Here is a 25,276-nt window from a genome sequence, read left to right as displayed (position 1 = left end):
TGACTAGAAAAATCAAGTTGTCCTTTATGTACATGACAAAATCTCATTAATTATTTTAGAAACTTGAGAGTAACTTCCTTTATGCTTGTGGCTGGCAATGCTATGCAACTTGAGAGAAACAGAGACTGAGTGACATTACCAGAAGAAATGAGGTTCAGAAAAGTTAAATAGTCCACACAAAATGATGTAAAATAACTTAAGACTTTTAAAATTCCTCTGTTTTTCATAGTCCTTAACAAATAATGCTTTCAAGTCAAATTACAAGGCAGCATTCTGTAGTTCTTATTGATTTCAGTTGTAACTTTGCCTAAATAAAATATGCCTGCTTTATTTTTGACTCTTTAAATCCATCATTTCTTGCTATTATTCCTAGACTTTGTCAGCTCACTCAATGCTGGAATCAGCCCTTGTTGTGTGAGGGCAATCTGCTTTCACAGCCTGAGAGCTCCTACCCCGGGGACCTGACAAACTGCTGCATTTTTGGACTTAAAACTTACATTTCCAAGCCCCCTTGTTCCTTTGAAGTAGCAGAATATGAGCAACCACTTCTCATTCATGGAGAATTGAAGGAGGTGGGGTTTGTGGGAGGAGAAGGGATCCTCACGAGGGCTGTTTGGGCAAAGGGTGCTCTGAGGTCCATGTCCACAGGGGTCACTTACGTGTTCCATCTCCCATTCTGCTCCTGGCCCAGTGGTTTTTATGCAACTCAAGGCTTTATACACATGAATAGATTATGCCATTAAAGGCAGTGTTATTACCTCCCTCTCACAGCTGAGGAAATCAGAGCCCCATCAAAGATAAGCCAAGAAATTGCAGTAACTCCCTGAAGTGAGCCAGGGTACAGGAATGCTGCTTCCTCAGCAAACTGCTGCCCAGAAATATTTCCAAGAACCTCCCTCCTGTTTGCATTTGCCTGTGGTGGTTCCACCTTCTCCTGAACATCCACCCTGAGGGCAAGTGGGAGATGTCAGGGGCAGCTTTCTGAGGGATTTTCCAACTTTCAGAAACTTTTCCCAACTTTTGGAAGTCAGCAGAATGCAAAGCAGGGCTGGAGTTGGCAATGGTTGGTCCAAGTGTTCTTAGAGGCCTTTTCCAACATAAATGATTCTGTGATTCTGGATCTGGTTCCTTAATACTCATAATCCCAGTTTTACAGCAGAGCCTCCCCCTTGTGCAGAGCCAGGTTCATGTCCAGCCTCCCCTGTGACTCAAGCAGTTAAAGCAACATCAAGAATTTCATAGAACAGCTCATAACATATATAACCTGTTTGGTCTTTTTAATCACCTTTTTTTTTTAATTTTTTTTTTTTTTAATCAAGCTTGAGACATCATAAAACAAGAAGTGGCACTTTTGGAAGAGTAGAAACCTTTTCCAGATACCCTGGGAGATGGACCGTTACCCCAAATCCATTAAAGACAAGAAAATTGGTGTGAAATTTCCTTTTACCCCATAAATTTTTGAGGCAACCATCTGCCTTTAGCTCCTGCTGGCTTTGCCTGCGTGGTGCAAAGTGCTCTTCCCCCATCTCTCAGTGTCACCACCACTCATCCAAGCCCCAGATACTGAATTTCTTTCCCCACGGTGCTGTGGCCACCTGGAGCCGTTCTAAGGCTGCTGAGCTGGGTGGTGGCAATCAGCAGGGACAAACAGCTGGCCAGAGCTGGGTGGCATTCAGGGGGACACCTGGGAGCGTGTGAGGGGGACAGGAGGCTCTAAACACATGCTTAAACACGGTGCTTTTTGCCCAATAATCAGTAACATCGAGAGGGCGACATTAAACAAAATAATAAATCGTGTGCTGGCCCTCAAATTGGATCCCTTTTTTTTTATTTGATTTTGCTAGGATTTATTCCCTTTGACAAACCATGCTGTTTAGAATACAATAGTGGCATAATCACAGCCTGGGGCCCTCATTCTTCAAGATAATGGGATACTTATTCATCTAAGGCAGGTACAAGTCTGTCCTTGGCTTTCATTTTACAAGATTACTTGTATTTCTGTCTCATTTGCAATAGGTGATATCTGTCAGAAAGCAATTTTCACCCAATTTGGGGTTCTTAATATTTTCTCTTTTAGCTCCTTTGTTGTTGATTTTTCTCCCCCCACCACTTGACATACATTTTGCAAGCACCTATGGACAAGCTACCTTTTATTTCCCCCCACTTTTAAACAAACAAACAAATAAATAAATAAAGAGCATCCCTGGCCCTGTTTACACAGCTCAATAATTTATTAGTTAAGCGTGACAGCACAGGAATTTTTCAATGTACGAGGCAATGTCCTGGCTGGTGTGTGTTCCACTTCACCCTCAAGAAAAAGAGAACAGTGCTCACTTTTGTCTGGACTGACAGCCTGAAAGTTCAGAGGTAGGAGCCTCACGTGCCCCCAAAAATGTGCCAAAAAGCAGAGTTTTAAAGGCCAACTGGAAGGCCTGGGCCGAGGTCCTGATTCAGGCTTTGAGGGCTTAACCTCAGCATTTTTTCCAAGTAAAGATGAATGACAAGCAAGTTGTTAGGTTTGGGGGTTTGGGGTTTTTGTGGGGGGAGAGATTTTTGCAGGTATTGCTGGGAAATTAAAACAAAAAAATATTGGTCCACTAGCAAGATTCTACTTTGTGCTAAAAAGAAGTATGTGGTTGATGTTTTTAAAGTTAAAAATGTAGTGAAATGGGGAAAAGTATGTGATAATGTGTTTGGACCTAAAAGGCATTTAGATAAAATTCTAACTATTTGGGATTTCAGCCCTTCCAGATTCCCTGTGTGAAAGGCTCCTCTCCTTTCCTTGCTTTCCTGTTTTCCCCTGCTTGCCCTTCAGCCCTCCCTTGCTGTTTTTGGATACCCCAGGTCAATTTGTCCTTAAATTGTATTTGCAAAGTGCAGCTTTGCTGAAAGCTGCAGGAAGGTGGGCAGAGGTGAAGCCCCTCCACCCCTGGCTCCTGTGCTGAGCCCTGATGCAGACACGACACATTCCTGCAGGTGACAGCCCTGCCAACCTCCTGGGAGGTGCAGGGACTTAAAATCCCAGGTGGAAGCAAAGCAAACAAATAAAATTTGGGAAATGGAGCTGAAATCAAAAGCACATCTCTCGTCTCTCTTTGCTTAAGCTGTTTAGACGAGCTCTGTGTGCAGAGGAATTACTTTGAGGTAACTCAGACACCTTTCGTTTCTCCATGGGTGTCTCTGAAGGCAAAACTAATTCACTTCTGCTCCACCAGCTCTGCCCTCTATTGTTCCCCACTAATGTAATTTATTTTTTTTTTTTGTCTTCAGAAACATTCCTGCCTGTGTAATCATCTCCAGCACAGAGAGCAAGGAGAGGAAATTAAGATGTTATTGAGGGTTTGAGAGATATCTCATGTTTCAGAGTGGATCAGAGGCCTTTTTTTTTTTTTTCTTTCTCCTTTAAGGTGCCTGTTTTGGGGAGATGAGGCAAATATGTTGCATGGTTTGCTGGGGTGAAGCAGGGTTGGTCTTCAGGAAGCTGTGATGCTTCTCTCTTCTCTTGACACAGCAATAAATATGTCTTTAATTCTACATGTTGGTCCCTCTACAGCAGATAATCTCTTGGGGGAAGAGTTTCACCTCTGGTGGTCTGCACAGGGCAATCCCAAAAAGTTTTTAGTAAACAGCTCCCAGTTCTCCTTGGAGAAGAGAGGACTGGACTATGTGAGGTATCAGACAAGATTTCTTTTTGTTTTGGTGACATGAAGCAAAACTGAAGCTGGCAAATAATTTCTGAGGTTTTTTTTTTTTTTTTTTTGTCTTCAACAAGGCTGAGCTGGAGGGAGCTGAGCTGCTTTCACCAGGAGAGTGATTTATCTTGTTATAGGAGAGTTCATTTTTTAACTAAAGAATGAGACTGTACACATGAAAATCCATCAGCAAAGGTTTTTCCAGGGTAACACAGGGTATTTCAGTTTCCTCATGTTTCCCAGGGCAGCTGTGGAGACCTGCACAGAGATTTTAAGGTGGCTTTGAAACTGCTTTGTGTTCCTCTGCTTTTTTCATGGTGTCATTGGAGGCATTGTCTCCTGTCCCCAAGAGCCACACTGGCCATGGCCACCAAAGCACCAAGATGACACTTGGCTTCACTCACAGGGCCTTTGTGATGCTTTTGACCTATTTATTGACTCCATAAGAAAGAAAAAATTAGAAAAATAGCATAAGTATTGCATGTCAGACTAAACTGCTTGCAGCTGCCTTCGAAATAAGGGATGGTGTAAAGTTTGCTGTGGAAAAATGATGAAAAGTCAGCTGGGAATTGCAGGTCCCTCAGCTGGGCTTCCTGGTGGTGCTGTGTTCTGCTGAATCAACCTCACCCCCCCATGTATCAGCTTGTTCATGTGTTTCCTCATGGGCATGGTGCAGTCCCACACTGATATTTCACCTTACTAATGCAGAGAGAATGTGCTGGAAAGAAAGGCAAGCTGGAGGATATCTGTACCTTGATTTTTGCATCTGTGTGTGAGTGAACTAACTTTGCTTCAGGCCACTGCATTCCCTGCTCAGCACTTGTGGAAATGGTGATTTGGAAAACCGTGCAGCCTGGGTGCTGCTGGAAGCTCAAAGGTCTGTAAACATGATCTCTGCCCTGGTGGCTTCCAGGAAAAGCACAGCTGAGGAATGGACTTGGCTTGTCCCAGAATTTCTCTGCCCCCAGCAGGAAAACAATTTGGGGTGCAGGTTTGTGAAAGAGGAGTGGGATTAGGACTGCAAGGGGGCAACAGAGTCACCCTGCTCCTCGTCCTGCAACATGGACTGAGTCTGGGACTAACTGGACTTGGCTGAGCCACATGGATGGGTCTTTGGTAAATCAGGGCTTGGAGAAAACTGTTTCCCTGACATCTGCTGATTTTTATGGAAGCCATAGAGTTAAACACCTTCCAGACTCTGTGTCTAATCTGGTGAGCCTGGTGCAGGTGAGATGCACTCCTGCAATCCATTTTTGCAGCTGGGAACTCTCCCTGCACCACAGGAATGGAAATAGCCTCCTCCATCAGCTGCAAATGGCAAAGAACAGGCTGCAGCCTGACATTGGAGAGGCTGGGATTCATCCTCCCCATCCCCATCATCCCCCATCCTCACCTGGGGGTGCTGCTGGCAGAGACTGGGAGGTCAGTACTGAAGAATTTGCCAGGGCTGAGCTAAAAGCCAGCTTTTATCCAAAAAGGGGCTGCAAAGCGTGGAGACACCAGGTAAAATGTAAGCAAGAGCCCCAAGTGATACACAGACAAAAGCTGCAGGTATTTAAGCCACTTAGGCATTATTAATAGATGGGTTTCTCTGACATGTGCCTTGCAGCAGGTTAAAATAAAACACCAGCACGGTCCCTGCTGGACTTGCAGCTCCTGAAAACAGAGGCAGCCCCAGTGTATAATAGGATCTTCACTGCTCTTCTGGGGCTTGAATAACATTATGGTGACTTTGCATAGATTTTTGCCCATAATGCAAATAGGGAAATGATTTTCTAATCAGGTAAGATTAGGCTGAAACATGATAGCTGGAGTTTGGTTTGTTAATGAAATACAAAGAAGTAGCCTGTACCTTTGTAAACTATTCTTAAAAATAACACAATGTTAAAAAATATTGGTTTCTTTGGCTAGCAGTCATGTGAGAGAGCCTTGATGCAAATCTTTGTAATGAGTGCATTCCGATGAGCATTTGAAAAATATATATGTATTTATTTGCATTGATATGTTTATATGGCTTTACATATCAACTTAGTCAGGAAAAATTGAATAAAATGTCTCAGGTCTGGGAAATGAGAAGAGATTATGAAAAGCAGATTTAATATAGCACCGTTTTTTGATGTTTGTGGCACATTTCATCATATTGCCAGAGACACCCAATTACACAGCTTGCAGAGTAATCAGCAAATGGGGAATCCGAAGGAGAATATTAACTCTGGTCTTTTTTTTCCCCTTCCTCCTCCTCCTTCTTTAGCAAATATTATGTTATGCCTTATGGAAATGGATCAAAATGCCACATGTGCAGTTAATACTGAGCTCTGGAGCTCTTTCAAATCTTATTTTTCCCCTCACATTGTATTTTTCTGGAACAAACCTCCTGATAACTTTAGGACATGGTCTTCAAGGCCAAAGCACCACCTTAAACTTCCTGCAAGTTTGGGTTTCAGTTTTAGCTGGTGGCTGACTTTACCTCATCAACATTGTGTGAGGGAAATATTGAGTTATTAATTGAAGACAACCACATGCAAGGACATGATCACAGTTCACCCATTTATTTCCCTCTTGTGAAGGCAGGAATTTACTGAGCAATTTGGTGTCCTTGATGGTCAGACACTCCTTACCCACATGGTTTTTAATATTCAAAGCAGACTTGTAACTGCAGTGGAAAAGGAGATCTAATGATTAATATTTTCCTTATCATGGATTAAAAAAAAAAAAAAAAAGAATGCAGTGGCTGCAGTGTAGGGCAGTTGTGGCTGGCTGATATTTTGGGTGCGTGTGATCAAACAGTTTTCAAAGGCACTGATGGAACTGGGTCAGAACTATTAGCAGTACAATTTTCACAGGCAGGGGTGTTCCCAGTCTCTGCCCACATTCCCACTGTTCTGGTTCTCTGCCTGGCTTAAGAAAAAGTCACTTTTCTTGAGAATGTCTAAAATGTTATTAATCACTGCTACAAATGCACTTGCATTTCCATCCAGATTACTTTTTCCCTTCTATGTGTCTCCCTTTACATTGTTTCTAGAGTTGAGAAAAGAAATTGGGAAATCATATTAATGGGGGATGACATTCTGAAATTGAATAATTTAGGGTTTTTTTTAAAGGAGCTTGGTTATCAGATGACTTCAGGAAAATATTGATAAACTCAGAAAAAAATTTTTTTTTCCGTCTGCTTTACCAGGCATCAAATTGTGCCTAAACCCAAGATTAAATCACTTCTTGCCCAAGAAGCTGGGCAAGCTGGGCAAGTAGTTTCATCTTTTAGGTCCAAACTAACCCTGAAGGAACAGAAGGTGCAGGTACAAGTTTGCAGAAGCTTTTCTGCCATCTCCTGGAGCACAGCCCCCATGGCTAGGTGTAGAAAAGGGGACAGGTCTTGCACCAAAAGAACAGCAACATCCTCAAAATCACATGGAAAGCTCAGTCGTTTGAGAGTGGTCCCATTTATTGTGCAGCCCTGTCTTTAGAGACATGCTGGCTGGTCAGGTCTTTCCTATCTTCACCTCACCAGGCAGGAATTTTCCCCTGGGGTGTGCAGGAAGGTGACAAGAGGTGCTGCAGCCACTGCAGTGGTGTCCTGTGGCCAAGGGGGATTTTCACCTGGCACCCCAGCTGGAGATGCCCACTCCAAAGGCAAGAAGCTGTTATTCAGCACCTTTTTGTGCAGCCTCTTCTGTGTGGCCCCAGCCTCAGGTTAATGAATGTTCGCAAAATGCATTTTTTTTTTCTTTTTATTAGTGGAGTATGAAAACAGGCAATAATTTTACAGAAAGCAGGACTGGCACAATTGGTACATAGCATCATGCTGCAGCTTTTCAGAAATGAATATAAACTCTTTTTTTCTTCTTCTTCTTCTTTTACCTACCAGAATAAATAAATATGATACACGTTTGAGTTCCTCAATAGTGAATTCTAAAGCACAAGGTCTTACACTACAGCTCAATTTTACAGCAATCTGTACAGTGTATTACTTTGATTTCCTTTTTGCAATTTAAAAGCCTTTGTTCCTTTGCAAGATGGGTTTGACATACAAACACGGATACACTTTGGAGCTAACTGTACACCTTGGGTCAGAGCATGGGAAAAAAAAGAACAAACTGATTGCCTCGGCATGAGAAAATGAACTAAAAAGTTATTTTCCATTGCACAGATGCATCTAAGGTTCTGCTTTATGGGATGGCCCCGCTCAGCTGACAGAGCAGTTAGAGAAGGCTTTGGCCATTCATAGGGCACCAGCTGCACCATTTAACTTGCTAGGGGTTTAATCTGTGTTTTGGAGAGGTTTTGAAGAGAACCTCCAGCCTGGAACCCAGACTATTAAAAATATGATTGCATTTTTTTTGTTAGCATACAGAAAACTGTATATTCTTTACAAATCAGTGTGGGGGTTAAGTGTTGTTCCCATCTGTGCTCCAGTGAAACTGGTGCAGCAATTCCACTCTGACAAGTGATGAGGATCCGAATTTGTGCTCCTCAGCCTTTGCATTTCTTCCCCAGGAGCCCAGGCCAGCCAGGGATGATGTGGATGCTGCTGCCTGAGCAGCTGGGGAGCAAACAGCACCCCAAAATTTTGTGGGAAGCAGGGAAGGGAACCTTCATCCCTGCTGGGCTGGGCTGTACCACGGTGGGAGAATCGCAGCCGCATGGCAGGGCAGGGGATTTTTTTGCTTGTTTGATCTTGCATTGCTGAAATTTTTGGGGGTTTTTCTTTTTGTTGTTTATTGCACCAACCTCTTCTTATCCTTCCATTACAGATTTGGGCTGAGACCAGACCTATGCAGAGAAATAGCTTTTTTTCACTAAAAAGAAAAAAAAAATTGGACATATTATGCTGCTCTAGAACAGCTCATAAAAAACCAGCAAGGGGCACATGGAGGGCTAAGAAGGGAAGAAAAGAAAAATCAACACAGCTTGTAAAAACCAGCAGGAAAGTTCTGTAATTGACTTTTTTCAAACTTAATTGAATTACGTTTCATAGCTACTGTAATTAAACTAATAGAATATGGTGGATTTTAATTTGCATTCCTTTTTTAGAGAGTTTTATTTAATCCTTTATATGTGAACTCTTCAGAAATGTCCTGATGTTGCTCAAAATTGTCATGTCAGTGGAAGTACCACACATGGAACACAGGGAAAAAATAATTACAGTTCCCATGTCTGTGTCCACCACGTTGGTTTTTCTTCAGCAAAAATGAGCATCTCTCTGGTTGGCTGCAGTGGCAACACATACCTAGAGCTCATTAAAATTCTTCACGTGGTGAAAAATCTAAATGAGAAAGGAGATGTGGAGGGATCTGTTTGCTGATGGTTATTTTCATATTTGACAGTATTATTTTTTGTTTCCTACACAGCAAATGAGGATTTTTCTTAGAGGAAATACAGGGGAAAAAGTATCTCCCTTTATTCCCACATTCACCATCAAGAACATTTCTCCTTCTTAGCCAAAAAAGTTAAAAAGCCAAACAAAAGGAAGTTTCCTTTCAGCCTCCCAGCATCATTATTGGATACTTTCTCATTTAGCATTTCTCCTGCACTGTTTAAATATTTCCTTTTTTTTTTTTTTTTTGTTTTTTTAATTAACACTTATTAGACTTCTCTTGCAATGTAGAAGACATTTAATTGCAAACTTTTGCCTTCAATATCATGGCTGATTTTCTCCTGGGACTTGATGCTGCAAGAACCATGTATAAAACCTTTATAAATTCGCTAAGGAGGGTCTGGAGCTGTAGCTGGTTCACCAAGGAGAGGCAAAGGAAACAAAGCCATAGGAAGGGCAAAAGACTGGGAGAGGAAATCTCCAGATCTATAACCTGTTTCCAAATAGGGGGATTTTCCCCAGATTTTTCACTGCTGTTTTTAAAGGATTGGGACACTTCTTTTCCCACCCTACATTCCACGCTGTGCATTTGTTTGGCATTCCTTTCATACATTAAAAAATCAACTTGATCATCTGCCTCACAGAAAACAAAATGTGCCTTTCCTTTCTACATTTCACTCCCCGTGGCTGAAGTTGTCCTGGGAACGCCCTGCCCTGGCACCGGGCTGGCACAGCATCCAGAGGGGATGGAGAACTTTTTCTCCCCTGTAACAGCTCAGCTGGAGGATCTCTGTGTCACACCCCAAGCATGTTATGCCTGGGATGGAAGAAGCCACATTATATCCAATTGAAACGTTTGCTAAGAAGTGTCAGATCTCTGTCTGGAAGTGAGGAGAGGAAAGTCAAATCTGTTTTGATTCTGAGACTCATCAGTGACTTAATTTTCCTAAATGGCTGGGGCTGGTGGAAGGAAAGGGGACAAGCAGAACTCACATTCCAAATCCCACATTTGCAGGGGTTCTTCCTGCTTGGAGAAACATCCAGCTTTGCTAAGTTCAAAGAGGAATGATGCAGAATCAGTCCTTTCAGCCTTCCCGATATATGCACAGGATTATACTGAAGGGGGAGTTTCTCCCTGTGTTTGTTCATAAATTTATTTTGGTCAGAAATAGCCCAAGAGCTCAGAGACCCTATGACAATATGCAGGGAAGATTCACTTTTATTATACTTTTGCAAGCTGTGAACCTAGATTCTTGCATTTTTGCATTTCCAAATCAATTTTGGCTTTTCAGGCCAGCTCACTCTCCTCAGGGACGTTTAAGGTAAAAAGATAAACCCCAAACTTTGCATAAAATACTTCAGGGGCTCATCTGTATTTAAGGAAATATCCTAATTTTTTTTATGTTTACTTTTAAATTTTAGGTATTTTCATCCTGATTCATAACAGGAGGAATTATCTCCAGCTGGGAATTATTCACATGCCCTGGTCCAGGACCAGCTGCACCTCAGTCAACTGCTGCTCCTCGCAGAGGCAGAGGAGGGTGCTGAACAAATACCCCTGTGGACTGATGCAGATCTGATTGTCTGCTCTCCCAGTTTCCTTCCTGAGCCTCAAACCAATGTTGGTTTTTAATGGGGTGAGACATGCTCCACTGGGGAGCATTTCCAAGCCTCTGTGAAGAAGGAGATGAGCAGAACACAGGGATGAAGGGGGTCAGGCTCCAGGGTTGCTCAGACATGTGAAGGCTGCAAATGTTAAAATGAATTTTTGCACTGAGGCACAGGGAAGAGTTTTCCTCCTTTGCTCAGTGGGGAAGGTCTTGTCTCCCTCCAGAGGATCATGGCAAATCTAGTGCTGGATCAAGCTTATCTCCTGTGCTCTCTGTCCTTGCCTTGCAGGAGCAGGCCATAAATCCAGGCCATAAATCCAGGTGTCCTGACCTTCCTGTGGCAGATCATGGTATCCATGATGAGCCATGGGAAGGCTGTGTGTGCCCTGGTGTGAGCTGATGCCTCCCTCTGCAGCTCCATGGGCAGAGAAGAGATGCCCGTGTTACCTGGGATGGTGCAAGAACAGCTGCAGCCCTCTGCTCTCTGCCTCAGACACCCACTGATACGAGCTACAGATTCATGGGCACCTTTTATTAATTAAAATAGAGCTCAAGTGCAGATTTGATCTTACACCCAATTACCTCACTTGTTCACTGGCACCAGGGAACAACATCAGAAGGGGTGTTAATTAAATTTGTGTTTGCTCTGCTCTGGTAAAGCAACTCCACAGCCTAGAATGGTGCAGAGGTCAGCAGGGCACAGAAAAAAAATATAGGTGAATAGAGCCTTTCAAGGAAGGAGGAGGAAAATTAAAGCTTTGTTTGGGTGTCCCTGGTTTGGGTGACAGACAGCAAAAAAAAAAAAAGCTGGGACTTTCTTTTTGGACAGAGTAAATGTGCTTTGGTGGTTTTAATTTACTCAGACTCCTTTGAAAGCGGCAGCCAAAAATCTGCTTCCTACAAATACACTTGATTTTGGCAAAGTGGAGAATTCTGCCGGTCACGGTGGCTGATTTGACACAGTCAGGAAAACTAAAGCATGAGAGAAAAGCCCCAAACTGAAGTGTTTGGCACAACAGAAATATTTATGGAAGACACTCCGTTTTCCTTGGAAGCTGGTGCAGTTGCTGAGCTGCCCCCTCCAGAGGTCTTCTCCTGCTACAACTTTATGAGGGATAAACCATGATTTCCCATCAAACAGCTGTTCTTACATCTCTTTTTGTGGGAGTTAGATGCTTTTTCAAGAAATAACAATGTAAGTGAAAACACTCTTTCCATCCACATTCCAATAGGTAATTTGACCCCCAGTATCAAGCAAGGTGAGTCAGAGCGGCCACGCTTGGGTGGCTCTGGGTCTACACTTCAGGTTAAATAAATCCTGATTATTTGCAGAGAGGCAGCACAGATCTGCCCAGGCTGCTAGTGACACACCCAGTCGAGCTCTCAGGACACAAACACAGCACCTGCCCCAGAGTCACTCTGGATTTTTTGATCCTAGGCAATATTAGAGATGGAATCTGAATACCATCCCTCCTTAATGCTCAAAGGAATAGCAGTGAGTCCAAAATGTTTATTTGGTTAGGCAAAGAAAAAAAAAAAAAGAAAAAAAAGAAAAAAAAAAGTGATTTAAATTGGTAGAAATATTTCTTCTCAACAAGGAAAACCATCTAAGGGTGAATGATGGGTCATTCCAATGAAATGAGACTGAAATTGTTCAGTGCAATAATTCTGAAGCTGGTGAATTTTGGTTACTTGCAAACCTTGCATTTTTGGCAAGTTCATCTATCCCCTCTCAGTTCCCAAAAGAATATAAAGCCTCTGCTTACACTTGCTTTGCCTCCAGCACTTCAGCATTTTTCACTTGTTACATTTTCACTTGAAAACCACTTTCTGGACTGAGGGCTTGAGAATAGAGTTTGGTGATCAGAGATCAGAGACACAGCTTGCATTAATCAAGTTTTTGTCAAAGAACCATAAAATTCATGGTGTGTGAACACACCAGGAGTCCATACGAAATTTTAATTACCATCTATTGTCAAAGTAAGACCAAAATGCTCTCCAAAAAGAAAACCCTGTAACTTGTAAATAAAGTTTACACTTCACTGAAGATCAAAGAGGAAACAATACAAAAATAATCTGCAAATTTGGTCTTCATTTTCTCCCAGCCAGCAGCATTTGGCCAATATATTGTCCTCTTTGAGCAAGTGCTATTAAGAAGAAAAAGAAAAATGCTTGCTTTATAGGAAGTGCTTAAACAGGAAATTCACCATCAGATCATTTCCCGGTTGTTAAAAATTTAGCTTTAGCAGGGAAGGGAGAAGTGGAGTGGTGAAGTGCATGGTCATGTCTCTTCCTCATGAACACCTTTAGGATGCTGACCCAAGAAGAGCAACTAGCTACCAGCTGAGGTCAAGATGATGACTGATTTGTAACTCTGATACTAGCTACTAAAATTGAAAAGGAAGGGGGAATAAAAGCAAAAGAGGTCACAGTTCTGTAACACTGACAGTAACACACAGATGATGGGTGCTGTCAACATTATAAACTATATACAAGACAAAGCAGGAACTCTTTCTTCTCCCAAAGAACGTAACAGCAACAACAAAATAAAAGGTGAATATATCACAGTTGGCACCTTATCGAGGGGATGAGGAGAAGGGGCTCCTCCTGGGTGTTACAGGCTGAACCCACGGCAGTCCAGAGGACAGTTCATCTGTCTAAACACAGATCCTCTCCCCCTTCCTCATTAAATATTCAGTGAAGACCGGGCCAGCAGCAATGTCTGACGCAACCATGGTGCTAATAGGACGTGAATAAACGCAAAGTTTTCCCTGCAAGGGAGCACCTGACTCCAGGAAGAGGTGGGGGAGCGTGGGGATTCGAGGAGAGCCGTGTGTGGTGCCAGCCTCTGGGGCAGTCAGTTGGGGAGGGTGTCCAGCCCCAGGGACGCCGCGTGCTGCTTTGCCCGCAGCCTCAGGTTCTCAATGCTCGTGGTTTTACTGTTCAGGCTGGGCAGGGAGCTGGAGGCCTGCAGGATGGGGGAGGACCAGACCTGCTGAGCGTGGGACAGCGACTGGTAATAGGACTGACAGTGCAGGGAGCTCAGCGGGGCCATGTTGACGTTCATGCCCAAGTAGGGCATGGCAGACGGTGTCCCCATTTCAAAGGAGGAGTAATGGACCAAGTTGTTGGTGGCTGCCATGTGCTGGCGGAACTGCTCCTGCAGGCGGAAGAGGCTCAGGGGTGAGGAGGAGTAGGAGTGAGTCTGAGCCAGGCCACTGCTGGACGAAGGCGTCACAGTCGCGCTGATAGGGGACTCTGCAGCAGGAGACAGAGGGGATGGGGGTTATTCCTACAGGCTGGTGCTTATTCACACCCCAGAAAGGTCTGGGCAGCAGCATGGGCTTGTGTCTTGCACTGGAGATCAAAGGAGAGAGGGTGTGACAGCTCACGAGAGCTAAATGTGTGCCTTTGCCATCCTGGCACCTCAGAGAGTAGAAATGGGGCTGAGCTCTCTGCTGCTGCCAGGCACTGCTCTCCCCAAGATTGGAGCAGAAGGTCTTTGCTCTTTCAATGTTCCAGCTGCAATGGACCTCCTGCCTTTTGTGGGGCCTGTTCAGTGCTGAGGACAAGAAGACAAACCTGGGCAGCCCACCTGTGAGCACCCACTCCACAGGGAATATGGGACTACACCCAACCACCAGCATCCCCTTGGAAAGGGGTCCTGACACCAACCCCCATCCATGCACCGCCCCTCACCTGCTTTTGGGCTCGCTCTCTTGCAGTTCAAAGTCTTGCTGTCCACACCAGGGCTCTTGTCCACTTTGGCCTCATCCAAGGTGCTCTTGAACTCCTCCTCTCTGTCGGTCTGGTCCTCAGGCGCCGACTCGCTGGCAGACTGCTCCGACAGGGTCAGGTTGAGGTCTGTGCCCACCTCACTGGGGAGGCTCTGGACCTTCTCAGTGTCCGGGGTGGGAGCCTGGGTCTCCAGCACAGGCGGCTCCATCTTTCCCTCACTGTGGCTCCCCTCACAGTCCTTCTGCTTCTGCAGCTGCTCTTTCTGCAGGCTGCGCTGCTTCTTCCGGAATTTGGCCCTCCGGTTCTTGAACCAGACCTTCCGTGCCACAAACAGCAAGGGAGAAAAGCCAGTGAGAATCCTGCCAAAGGCCAAATTCAGCATCACTCAGCCTCAGAGCTTCAGGGGAACCCCATGTGCAAGCCCATGTGCTCAAAGGCCATTCTGCTATGCTGGACCTTACAGCTCAACTGTTTTCAGTGAATCTACAAATAACATTTCAAACAGACTAAAAAATATCCAGCCTATATTAAAGATATATTAAAACAAATATAAATATACTATATATTATATTTAACATAGGCTGGATATCAAAATATCCAGACTATGTTAAAGAATCTATATTGATTCTTTAACAGGCTCCACTACTGGTATTTTTTGGGGTTTGGTAGTATTTTCCCCCTAAATTAGTTAGGCAGCTGCATCCAAAAATAATGTCTTGCAGCTGTAATGTCTGATGGCATTACAATGACTTACAGTCTGTTAAATTTCTAAAACCATTTGGTTATAAGTGTATCAAAGCTATGATGTCTATCTGTATGCCTATCAAAGTCATTACAGGCATAAGCTGTTATCTGGGAACTGCACTTAGGAAAGGAGAGATTCCATTATTTTTTTAACCTAAATCAGTAGACATGTATCAGAAGAAATATATTAGCAAATCTTGTTTGTTGTTTGCTTGGTTAGATAAGGGGACAAACCATTTTTTTAGATCAAAATGCCTTAATACTTATATAAAAGAACCAATTTTTTTCCACAACTTTTTCTCTTCGCAGTTAAAAATATTTGCCTTTTAAAAGACAAGAACTGCTTCACCAGCAGGTTATGAACTAGCACATTTTGCACTAATTGAAACTAAAAAGCAAACCCAAACCTTGGCCTGAGATGTTACAAATATTGACACTGGTGGAAAAGAGCAGCTGGAATTACTTGGGTCTCTACTTTTTTGAGAAAGCCAGAAAAGCCTCACAAATAAATAAATAAATAGACTTCTGTAGTTTCTAAAACTTCCCTCAAAGAAATGTGAAAGAACAAATGAAAACCAGTGTACACTTCAGACAATCCTAAATTTAAAAAATGTGCGCATGGATTAGAAGTTTCTTAAGCAGATGTGTGACTTCGGGTAATTTTATCCTCCCTGCCCCTGCCTTTGACAACTTCTCTGCCCCAAAATCTCTGGTTCCACTGAAAGAACTCTGGAAGGTCAAGGGAGCTGTCAGCCCTCTGGGAACGCTGTGTTCTTTTAAACATCCCCACTGGCAAACCCCAATGTCAGTACCTGGACTCTGGCTTCAGGCAGGTTTGTGCACATGGCCAGGCGCTCTCTCATCACCACATCTGGGTAGTGAGTCTTCTGGAAGGTCTTCTCCAGGGCCTCCAGCTGCTGGGCGGTGAAGGCCGTGCGACTTCGCCTTTGTTTGCGGTGCTGGGATCCATAACGTGCCTCCAAAATGATGTCTTGAAATGTACAGCCGTTGGAAGACAAGGAAAGTGGCCAATTTAATTATTGGAATTTGTACGCTGACAGTCGAATAAAGCACTTGCTAACATCAGATGAAACTATGGAATGTTTTTTCCATTGCTTTAGAGCTAATAAAACACATACATACGGATTTTACTAGTTAACTGAGGTGTCCAAAGAGATAAAATCAGAGCAGAGGGGTTAAAATTAGATGACCTTTAAGATCACTTCCAGCCCAAACCATCCTATGACTCTAAAAACCTGCTCTGGAGAGAGAACCTCTTTTTGTGACAGCTGTGAAAGCTGTTGAGACTCTAGTGCTGAATTTGGCTGAAATAACTCAATCTGCTCCAACGTCAGTGGGGCAGGACATGCAGATACCCAGACCCTACCATGGCATAAGCACCTCCCATTAAGAAACACAATTAAAAATTATGTGGGGATATTCATTCTTGTACTTCTTTAATGTCTTGTGCATAGCCCACTGCAGTCTTCAAGGCATGATATTGAAGAGTTGTTCTGGGCTCCAGTTCAGAGAGCATTTAATCTCATGTGCTTTTGTGCATTTTGCTCCAAAGCACATCCTTCACTGAGCACGGACACTCTCCAGCATCTGGGGTGCAAACACCAGCCAAGGCCACGTCCAGCCCCACTGGTTGCAAGCCCAGAGCTCATATGCTGAGCTCTTCTCAGCAGAGCACCTACTCACAAGGTCTGACTTTGCAAAGCAAGCTTGGAAAATTGAGGGCAGAGAAGAAATTCAGACTGGGGAAAATCTGAGGCCAACAGTTAAGGGCTTATTATTTTACCAGAGGGGTTATTATTGCACAACAGTTAGTGGGAGTAGAAAGATCTTAAATCAATGAAAATAAGTTACTTGAAAATGAAAAAAACCCACCCTTTATTATGCAAGTTGGGACATGCTGTGCTACAGCCCTGGAATGAAACAGTCTGGCAAGAGGTTAGCTCTCATAGAGGAAATGCAGAAAGAGCAGTGTCTGGTATCATTTTTAATTCGGTTAAGAATGTGACTTCCAGTAGAAGGGAGGAATGAACACACGAGAAAAGAACAGAAGAGGGAGAAAAGCTGGCACTATCAGCACACGGAGCCCGATGAAGGCTCTGGCTGCTGTTTGTTTGCGCTTTTGTCACGAGCATCGCGACATGGATCTAAACAATAAACAAAAACCTGCTGTCAGGCCACCCCCAGCACCACACAGCCAGGTCTCAGATCCACTGGCTAACGAGCGTAGCAAATCAGCTTTGCATTCTCAAACATTCCTCTTCCCAAACTTCCAGCTGTTCCATTCTAGGTCAGCACTCGCAGCGCCCTTCTGGGGGATTGCCAAAGCTGCGTGGTTTTGGCAACCTGGCAGAGATGTGATCAGGCTAAAGGTCTTCAACAATATAGTGCTGGTTGCATACAAGAGAATTTTGTGTTTGAGGAATCAGAGCTCCTTGGGGAGTTCGAATGCTGGTGATAAAGCTGCCTCTGTGGAGGCAGAGGGACCATCCTTGTGCATCCAGGCACAGCTCACAGTGCTGCCAGGAGAGGAGAAGGGATACTCCAGCATAAGAAGTTAAATTGAAGCTGCCCCAAAACATTTTAAAAAGCTAACATTTGTGTTTCAAGTACACGAAAACAGGAGAAAGGGCACTGGTTAAACACCCTACCTAAACACCCTACCTGCAGGCTGGAGTATTCCCAAATTTCTAGAGTAGAGGTTACACCTACCAGCTCCCCAGAGGCGGCAGCTCATGCATTAAGTTTGGCCACTCCAGCGAGAGGCAAACAGCAATTATTTTAATGTTTTAACTATGTTTTCAGGCTTTGTGCAAGAAGGAGAATATAAATTGCAGGTGAGTCTTTGCAGTTACCACCAGAAACCTCTGTTTTCTGACTTAAGGTCATTTGCTTTTGTGCTGCTTTATTCTGACTGTCCCTGGAAGGCAAATGAAATCTATAACCTGCACTGAAAGATATTCAGAAGTAACAGAATGTGAGGCAACTGCAAAGGAAACAGCTTGTAGATATTTAATGCCTACACTGACAATGATAAGCAAACGAGGGGACTGTGGGATTTAATTTGGAAAGTCTTCCAGGTGGGTTATTAATTTTAGAGATAAGAGGTCAAGAAACCAATTGAATCTTCCGGTCAAGAATATGAGAATAGTTTTTTTAGTCTTTTTATCTTCCTCTGCTTTAGCCTAGTTAGGGCCAAAGACATTAAGTCCTCCATGCCTCTACTCTAAAAGATAGAGATCACAAATATCTTTCAAGAGATCCTTGCAGCTAAAAAAGGGGCGCCTTGAGATGCAGGGTCTGCAAGTTACATTGCAGTGTTCAGGACCATCTGCTCCCATCTGACAACCTGCATAGTGAAAAGGGGCAGGAAACAAGGGGATGGATGACCAGGACAAGGACAGTGCTCTTCTCCTCGCGCTGTAGCCCAGCAGCAGAGCCAGGAGAAGAGTCCGGGTCACTTTGATTCCACTTTGGTTGTTTATTGATGAGAACAGTGACTCCTGCTCTGCCCTGTGCCACCCCAAAGATCCCACAGGCAACTTAGAACCATGCTAAGAAGGTCATAAATAGCAGCTGGCTAAGGGAACATTGCTGGCACACAGACCTGACAGCCAGCTGTGGCTCACTGATCCAAAGAGTCCATGATCTTTATCATCATGCCTTTGTGGACTGCTCATCTGGGAGAACTTTCCTGAAACTTCTGCATCTTTATTTTGGCTTAAGCCATTATTTATGAAATTTAGCCCACCAAAGCTGTTTATACAGGTAATTCTTCCCAGCTACTCTAGACTGTAAGGAATCCCTCTACAATTTTTTTTTTAAACTTTAATATCAGACAACTAGAAAGCTATCTTACAACAGATACATATTTTTAGGCAGTCAGGGAAGATAATTCCATTCTGGGGAAGTTTCTAGAATCACAGGTATGGTAACATTTTATTTAAGCTTCCACTTCCTTGTTGTCAGATCTGCTTTACATCAATGAATCAAAGTCCAGACCAAAACACTGATGTTGCTGCTGCTGATCACTTGCACTGCAGAAGTCTTTGATGATCTCAGCCAGGTCTGGATGTTTCATGTCAGGCTGAAATTTAGAGCAGATATATGTGCCATACCACACCAAATATTCTCAGGTCTCCATCCATTATTTTTGAACAATTACTTTTACCAAATCATAAAATACTGTCTGGGCTGTGCACTTCCTATTAATGACAGCATCAGTGCAGTGCTGTTTCAACCATGGCTGAACACAGAAAACCAGCTCAGATGCTCTGTAGCAGCAGCTCCTGTCCTGCTGCCCCACCATCAACAGTGCTGTGTAAATGAAATGCCTGGGTAAAGTCACGTGTGAGTGATTTGAGCTAAAAAGCTGTTTTATAGAAGGCAGCAGGATCTGCAGGGAAGTGTCACCCAAGGCAAGGTCTAGGATGCCAAGAAAGAAATAGGTCAGGGTGAAACCCAAATGAGATCCAAATGAAGATCATCTCCCAGAGAGAAAAAGGGATTTTTAGGAAAGAAGTGGAAAATAGTTGCATGAAGAGACAATGTGCAGAAACAAGGTATGGCCTGGGATGGCAGGAGGTGGCTGTCAGGGAATGCAAGACCTGGGTGCCTGAGCTGGGGAATCCAATTTACTTTGTGATCACCTTCACTCCTGCCCCTATTTACTAATAAGAAAGGGAAATTCTTTGCTGTTTTCTGTTCACTCATTGAAAGACATTTCAGTGTCTGTTTAATGCTCTTTTCAATCCCGTACAGTTGAGCCATCTCTCCCCTGAGCTTCCCAGCTGTCTGAGGCCAGTCTGAAGCAAGGTGCCAGCACACACTGGAGGGCAGGTGCCCCCTGAGAGCTTGGCCTCAGGGACAGCACTGAGAAGCACACCATGCCCCTTGGCTCTCTCACACTCCAAAAGAGTTTCACTCAATGAAAGCAAGAGATTTTTTTTGTTCTGGGTTTTTTGGTTTCTTTGTGTGTGCTGGTTTTGTTGTTGTTGTTGGGTGGATTTTTTTTTTTTTTTTGAGGTTTTTTTTTTTTGGGTGGGGTTTTTAGAGCCAGGCAAGGGCACTGGCCATGAGTTGTTCTTACCAGCCAGTCTCTCTGCCAGGGTGAGGGCGTGCACGGAGGGGCGGTAGTCGGGGGCGTGCTGGGCCTGCTGAGCTGCCTGCTGGTGGAGGTTGTACATGGCGCTCAGCGAGTTCATGGCGTGCAGCGAGTAGCCGTTCACTCCATAGTGCTGCATGGTGACATCGACCTGCAAAACATCAGCCACACGAGACAGGGGCTCAGGCACGTGCTGTTCCAGCTGCTCCTGGGGTCTCAGCAGAGCTTTGGGAATGCTGAGCTCAGAGCTGAAGTGCTGCTGAAGGCTCGTGTCTGACCACACAGCCCCAACAGGTTCTGGTACAGGAACGGAAATATCTGCTGTGCACCTGAAGCACCAGCAACACAAGTCCAGTTTCCAAACTTAAAGCCCAGAATCTGACTACATCTCATTCATGCTGATCAAAATATGGGAAATTAATTTTTTTGCATACCACAATACAGTTTATCATATTACAGTGACTTTTAATGCATTGTCCTAGCTCTATCCCAGGGCTAGCTGGGATTTTGCCCCTACCACTGCCTACAGTGGACTATTTGTTGTAATCCCAGCGCTGCAATGTCAAATAATGTTTCTCATCTGAGCTCACTCATTTATAATTTGTTTCCATTCATTATTCATTTTTCTAACAGGTCTTCTTAAGAAAACACAGATGATACGGTGGGGGGGGTGGGGGGTGGGAAAGGAGCATGTGGTGAAAAAGAAAATAAATTTTCACCGTAATAGTACCAAAAACGTTACGGCTAAAGAGGGAATAAGGTTTGCAATAAATACCGACATTTCATAGCTCAATAGCAAGGAAATTATTTCAGAAAACTAATGGCCTTTTTTTTTCTAGTGTAGGCTCTGCATGAAACTTCAAGCTCTTTTTCCTTACAGACCATCTGTAAAACTGAGCTAATATTGATCTCAAAAGCCAAGCAATGCTTCATTCATCCCTGTTGTAAATGACTGAGGGCCTCCAGGATGTCGTTTCTGCAGTTTGTAAGACATCAGAAAGGAAGTTGTGAAACATTAGCCACAAAATAAATTTTTTAAACCACCATTTACATCAGCAAGTCACCATCTGGAAAGTCAGTGCAATGAACAAACGCTCAGGGAAAGAGGGTCAGCTGGACTAACTTAAGGAAAGCAGACATCTTTTCAGGCAGCCTCTTAGACAACAATTTAAACTCTGGAGGGAGGTGATGATTTCAGGAGAAATGCCCATAGTTTTAGGAGGAATGTGATGCATTGAACAGTGAAAATTTGGAAGAACAACTATCTGCTGTATTTTATGTACTGCAAAAAAACCTTCATATTTGCCCATAAATTATTTACAACACGGAGGGACAGACTCATGGTGAAGAGGCAGAGATGGAAATGAATTGGTGCCACTGCCCCTCCTGCTCTGAACTTCTGCTCTTTTCACCTTGATGTAAGAAGTACAAACATGATGTGACCTTGTGTAACAGCAGGGTCTGGGGCATCTCATGGCTTCGCCCTCACAAGCATCTCTGCACTGTGGTGCCCAGGAACAGGGGAGGGAAACATGCAGCTGAGTTTGGTCAAACACTCTGCCAGCCCAAGGATGACCCTCATGAATGTGAGTTCTGGTTTTGGGATTGTCTTCTCAAAGAGGCTACAGAAATTATAAACCCATAATTTTGATATTTAGCACTCCGCTTCGTTCCCGTTTCCCCAAGTCCCTTGTGCTCTGCCACTGCATCATTTCAGCACTGAGTGCCAGTGGAAGGTGGCAGGTCCGGGTGTGGTGACACACCAAGGTCTGACACACACCCTGATGCCAGCTTCATCTGCATTGTGTCTGCCTGCTCACCCACTCTGCACTGACTCCCCATTCTTCTGAGATAAAATGTGAAAATGGACATTTTCATTTCAGGTGCCAACCGAAACATAAGGATGCCATAGCTCTGCTCTAATGGAGTTTAGAGAAGATTTAAGCAATGACAAAATTGTTTTCTGGTTCTCTGATTAAGGTGATGGACTTCACACACCAACAGATTTTTGGCATTCTTATCTATCTTCCTCACAATAGGGTTCACACCGAAATTACAGCTGTGATGTTGCTTTCTGGGACTGCAAAGTTTTGCTGCTGGTGGCACATGTTAAGGGACATGTCCCAGTGACATGGACCACTGACATGGCCACAGAGGACATCTCCCATCACCCGGGAAAGACTGACCTGTGGTGCAGCCTCACCCCATTCCTGGTGTGGTTCATTTCCCAAGAGCATCATGCCACCCAATACAGTTGTTCACTGCCTCACTGTCACAGACAAGGGCAGGACTGGCTTTTCTGGCCAACACAGGCAGCAAAACCGAGATTTGCAACTTCATTCTGCCTCCTACCCTCTCACCATCTCACTTGTGAACCAGCTGGCTGGTTGTACCAGCTTTGGCCAGCGGGGTAGAGGTCTCAAAGCTTATTAAGTTCTTGCGTGTTTTGTGAAAACCATTTGAGGACACAGAACCTATTAACTGCCCTGGGCTGCTGCCAGACCTCTGTCCTTAATAGAGGCTGGAGAATCCACACCGGGCTCAGCCTTGCCAGGAGATACGTGGGAGGCCAAGTGTCTTTGACTCCCAACTCACAGAAATGCCTGTTTTTCTTTTCTAATCCCCCTTGCATGTCATCGGCTGTGTAGCAGGCTGGCACATTAAAGGAGAAACGAAGAGGGAGAGGAGGGGAATTTTCCCATACCATACAGTCTTCCAAGGACACTGCCAGTGGTGTTGTGTCTGGAACCCAGTGTTGCCACTGAAACACTTGCTCCAGGAATATTTCGGTGGTTTTGATTGTTAAAAGATTATTTTATGTGTACATTTTTGGGTGGCCTAGAAGAAAGTGCATTAAAAAAAAAAAAGAAAAAAGAAAAAAGAGAAGGACTTCACAGGGGTGGACTCAGGATGGGAGTCAATGCCCATCACAGCTTTGGTGGTAACTGCCTGTTACGCTGCAGTGCAGACAACAGGCAGAACTTCCTACTCACTTGTGCAGCAAATGTATCATCCCAGATTCTGTATAAAAAATGAGGGAATTTACTGAGCGAGACGGTTCAGCTGGGTAAGCAAAGTTAACTGAGAACCACAAATAGCTCCTGTTTAACTGTCAGCTCCGAGCTCACTCCAACCTCAATAAATTAAATATTTAAAAGACATCATGCGGCAATTTTTTTTAATGGAGAAAGCCATTCATCAAGCCACTGCTGTGTTTCACAAGCTGTCGAATAGTGCTTACACTGGTTAAAATAATCTTTATATTTCATTAAGCAACCAAATAAGCTGATCCCTTCCCACTGGCTGTATAGATGGTTTTAATTTTCAAAATCTGCAAATGCATCTTTTATGTCTCCGCGTGGCTGGAGGGCCTCAGGAACAGCAGGATGAGAGCAAAGTTTGAACTCCTGCTTTGTTGAAGGGCATGGGCTTGGGTAGCTGTGGATGAGCTGGGAGGGTTACAGGGACCATCCTGAAAGAACGGGGATTCCTCATCCTGATTCTGTGCATCAAAGATAATTGAAGAGTTAGGAGCAGCCAAGAAAGGAGATGGAAGCTGAGGAAAACAGGAAAATAATAGGTGAGTGAAAAATGCCCCTGCCAGGAGCCTGTGGGCTGATGCTGCTGCGTTTGCTCAGCACAGGGGGTGGATGCTGTGAGCTGGCACCTCCTGGGCTGGTGGTCTCTCCCTGCAGAGCCCTTCAGGGCAGCAGCAGAGGCTCTCCCACCCCAGCATCACCAGCAGCAGAGGCTCTCCCACCCCGGCATCCCAAGCCAGCACTGTCCAGCCCCCACATTGCTCAGCACCAGCTGTGAGCTCTCCTCGCATGCCCTGCACCAGACCCTGCCGGGTCTCCCACTCCTCCTGTCTTCACAATCCTGGCACTGCCACCTCAGTGTCAAAATCCCTCCCATGGCTCCTACCTCTCACTCATATTTTTGCTATGGAAAACTCATGGATGCTGTGCCCACCTTTCTTCCCATGCCTGCAGACTTCTCAGAGCACAGGGGCCATGTCCTGCCCGGATCCAGCTCACAGACAGGACATGGGATTTCCTCTAGCTTTAGCTGCTGCTGTCTATGAGAAATCCAGCTTTCTCCATTCCTGCATTGCTTTGAGACCAGGCAGTGCAGGATTGTTCCCATCCCAGACTGACCCAGGGACCTCACCACTCCGTATTCAGCTGTTCAATCTGACACAAGACAATCTGCACATTCAGCAGCCAGAAACAGGAGCCCTGTTATCCCAGGGCAGGGCTGCACTGCTCCAGCCAGCGTGGCTCACATCCACCCCTTCCCAGCACTGGCCTTGATAACCTCAGGTTTCCCTGAAGCCATACAGCACAAGAGTAGTGCAGTTTATGGTGCACCTCATAAAAATGTGGCATACAGGGGAGCTCTGACCCTAGGTTTTAATATTCTCAGCTTTGTACAAGGCTTTAAGTTTCCCTATTTAGCTTGCAACTAATTTTGTATAATTACGCATGTAATTCTGTCCTGAGAGAAGATGTGAAGAGAGACCCATGCATTTCCTCACCAGCTGAAAACCCCTGTTCCTTGTGGCTTGTGTATATGTGGAATTGAGACAGATCTGAGAACAATTTAAAAAATTAGGTATTGAAGTTTTCTGAATAGTACCTGGCAAGAAAACATCATATTTTCCCTTCTATCAGGAAAAAAAACAAACCAACAAATCACCAAACCAAAATCACAAACAGGACATTTGCCCTTCTCAAGCAAACTCTGTCAGGTGAGATGGGGCTGAGGCTGGATGTAGAACATGCAGCTTTGCAGGGGCTTTGGACCATTAACTCTTTTCCCCCCAAACAGTGAATCATCCCAAATTCAAAGAAATACTAAATTCATTAATCTACATGGGACACTCAGGTGCCATCGTAAAGAGTGGGGTAATAGAACCTATGTGTCAGAAATACTGAATGATTCCTAGAGGTTTCAATAAAAGGATGCCAGTCTGCTTTTGACTGGTGGGCACCATGGGGTATTTCTTTATCACTTCAGCAAAGCTGTCCCCAGAATGGGAGGGTTGGTGGTGGTA

General features: G+C 44.3%; 1 protein-coding gene across 1 annotated transcript in view; it reads right to left on the bottom strand.

The window, feature by feature from the left end:
- Positions 1-2,991: 2,991 nt before the first annotated feature.
- The window catches only part of DMBX1 (diencephalon/mesencephalon homeobox 1), a 32,020-nt gene continuing 9,735 nt past the window's right edge, over positions 2,992-25,276 (bottom strand). The window contains exons 2-5 of the mRNA XM_021530289.3: positions 20,206-20,371; positions 15,911-16,089; positions 14,316-14,670; positions 2,992-13,874 (exon numbers count right to left, since the gene is read on the bottom strand). Coding sequence (XP_021385964.3) covers positions 13,474-13,874; positions 14,316-14,670; positions 15,911-16,089; positions 20,206-20,359 — 1,089 coding nt within the window. The 5' untranslated portion in view covers positions 20,360-20,371 and the 3' untranslated portion in view covers positions 2,992-13,473. The remainder of the gene's footprint in view (positions 13,875-14,315; positions 14,671-15,910; positions 16,090-20,205; positions 20,372-25,276) is intronic.

This window comes from Lonchura striata, chromosome 8, assembly GCF_050655825.1.
Source record: "Lonchura striata isolate lonStrDom1 chromosome 8, ASM5065582v1, whole genome shotgun sequence".
Lineage (NCBI taxonomy): Eukaryota > Metazoa > Chordata > Aves > Passeriformes > Estrildidae > Lonchura > Lonchura striata.
The sequence above is the reverse complement of the archived record's forward strand: the minus strand, read 5'-3'. Positions and strand labels throughout refer to the sequence as shown.